General features: G+C 42.7%; 1 protein-coding gene across 1 annotated transcript in view; it reads left to right on the top strand.

The window, feature by feature from the left end:
• Positions 1 to 2,234, top strand: part of LOC106811413 (laminin subunit gamma-1-like) — a gene marked incomplete at its 3' end in the record, with an annotated part of 12,705 nt that continues 10,471 nt past the window's right edge. Inside the window, exons 1-2 of the mRNA XM_014815001.1 lie at positions 1 to 109; positions 690 to 832. Of these exons, the coding sequence (XP_014670487.1) occupies positions 748 to 832 (85 nt within the window). The remainder of the gene's footprint in view (positions 110 to 689; positions 833 to 2,234) is intronic.

Here is a 2,234-nt window from a genome sequence, read left to right as displayed (position 1 = left end):
AATGTGAATGCAATGAAGATTACTCACTGGACAGCGTCTGTGAAGACTCTGGCCAGTGCAACTGTAAACCGGGTGTGGGTGGATTGGCATGCGATCGTTGTGCGGATGGGTAAGCACCTTCAGCTTTCTGCTATGCATGTTTACGAGAGCTAATAATACCATAGGTAATACTAATAGGTATTATTAGCTCTTGATGTTTATCATGTGCATGCAGCGTAGCTATATTTACCTATGGGCGACCTGTAGAGATTTACTGCTCTAAGTTAGATAACCTCACTCTGCTCGGACATTTTGCTGTTGCTGCTGCTCAGTCAACTGACAAGCTAAACCAATTGGTAGATGTTTTCACGCAAGCGCACAAAAATGTTGACTTTGCGGCACGTCGTTACCTAACATCATCTTTAGAACGTCCTATGACCTAGTTTTGCCTAGAATTGCATAGTTCTGCCTGCCAACCACTCGAGGTGATGGATTTATTGAAGCTCACCCTTATGAAATCCGATCCCATTCACACATCGTCGTTTATGATTATGCAAATAAATCATGGCCAGTGATTACTATCTGAAGTAGTACCTAAATTCTTAAATGATACAGTTACGACATGGTAGAACAACCAGAAACCTGCCATTGCAGACTTGCCAGATATTCGCTGGTAAATGGTGGTTAATATTTGTCTGGACTCCGCGTAGGTTCTTTAATTTGACGCTGGACGGCTGCGAGCCTTGCGGCTGCGACGTAAACGGCACGATGGCCGAAGTGTGCGACAAGCAGACGGGAGAGTGCGTCTGCAGGGGAGCTACTGCGGGAGAAAACTGTGACGAGTGCCTCGAAGGTTTGTCGCCTCGCATCACCTCCGCCAATACTCCGCTTTTGCAGTTTCAACGATTAGTTTAGTGTACACGTGCGAATATGCAACCTTATGGATCCAGTTGTCTGCAATAACTGACTGATTTCAACTGCATGTAACCAATGTGTTAGCGATGCGCAAGTTCGCATTTCGTAAAATGTGGCTGATATCTGTTACTGTATGTAAACGAGGACATTAACATGCGGGGCTGTCATGAGATAAGACTGATTTCTGTATTGGAACCTTATAACCCTAACTTTAACGTACCTTAACTTGTTTTATCATGCATACCACCTGTTATAACCAATAATACACCACAATAATAACCAATCATAATATCGATTTATAGATATAGATTATGTAACTAACCACGGTAAACGATGTCTGAATATCTGAGAACACCAACGTAATAAGATTACGAAAAAATTTCCAAACCCAGTTATACATTCCGAAAGAGAGTGCGTGATCTATTACAATATCAATATTCTGTATATATCCTCATCCTAAAGAAGTACCGTAATACAACGTGTTATTTATTGTTATGTTGATAATTTTCGCATGCACTATGCTGTTTTGCTCAACACGTTCATGATCATATATGTGTCTGGTCTTCTTCAATACTCAGATTGTGCTGATGCCGATTGTGAGCGATTTGAGGCTTTTCCGTGAGGCAGATCAAGATAGGGAAGCTATCTACAGCGAGTGTTTGGCTGCATCCATCAGCCTTGATCTAATGGCCAGGGATGATTTGAACTGCTCTCGTCATGAGTTTGCCCTCATGGCGGATTTCTTTGACGGAGCTTCTCGTAAGTAACGGCGTGCTTTATTCTATTTGCTTAGTACATTTATTACATTTAATTATTGACCTCTATTATTCTTATTCTTATTCTTATTTATTATCAATATTATTATTATTATTATACAATTTTCGTGTACGTCTTAGAAAAAGTAATATTTCGCTGTGAGATCTGTGATGGGGAATATATAAATACATCGGTGATAATTGAAACGCGAGCAGAAATATGTATATAAAAGGGCGATTAGGTCGTTGCTGACGTAATCATCGGCCATCCATCGCCGCAGCTGTGCCACTGTTTTATTCACGTTTCGTGTATCATGTATTCTGGCTCGTAGTGAGGTGTGACTGTGCTCCAGCGGGAACTGTGCCGCGGACGCTGTGTGACCCGGTCGGTGGGCAGTGTGTGTGCAAGCCCGGCGTCATGCTCAGAAGCTGCTCAGCCTGTACAGTGAGTGTCTACAGCCAGCGTTTGATTCTCAGCTGCATCTAGATGTTCAGTCGAACCTGTACATAAAGGTCACGCGGGGTTTCGACCCCTTAAAGTGTCCTTTATAGACAGGTACATAAAGGTCACGCGGGGTTTCGACC

Source organism: Priapulus caudatus, unplaced genomic scaffold, assembly GCF_000485595.1.
Source record: "Priapulus caudatus unplaced genomic scaffold, Priapulus_caudatus-5.0.1 Scaffold536, whole genome shotgun sequence".
Classification (NCBI taxonomy): domain Eukaryota; kingdom Metazoa; phylum Priapulida; class Priapulimorpha; order Priapulimorphida; family Priapulidae; genus Priapulus; species Priapulus caudatus.
Note: the sequence above shows the minus strand (reverse complement) of the source record. Positions and strands in the feature narration are given on the sequence as shown.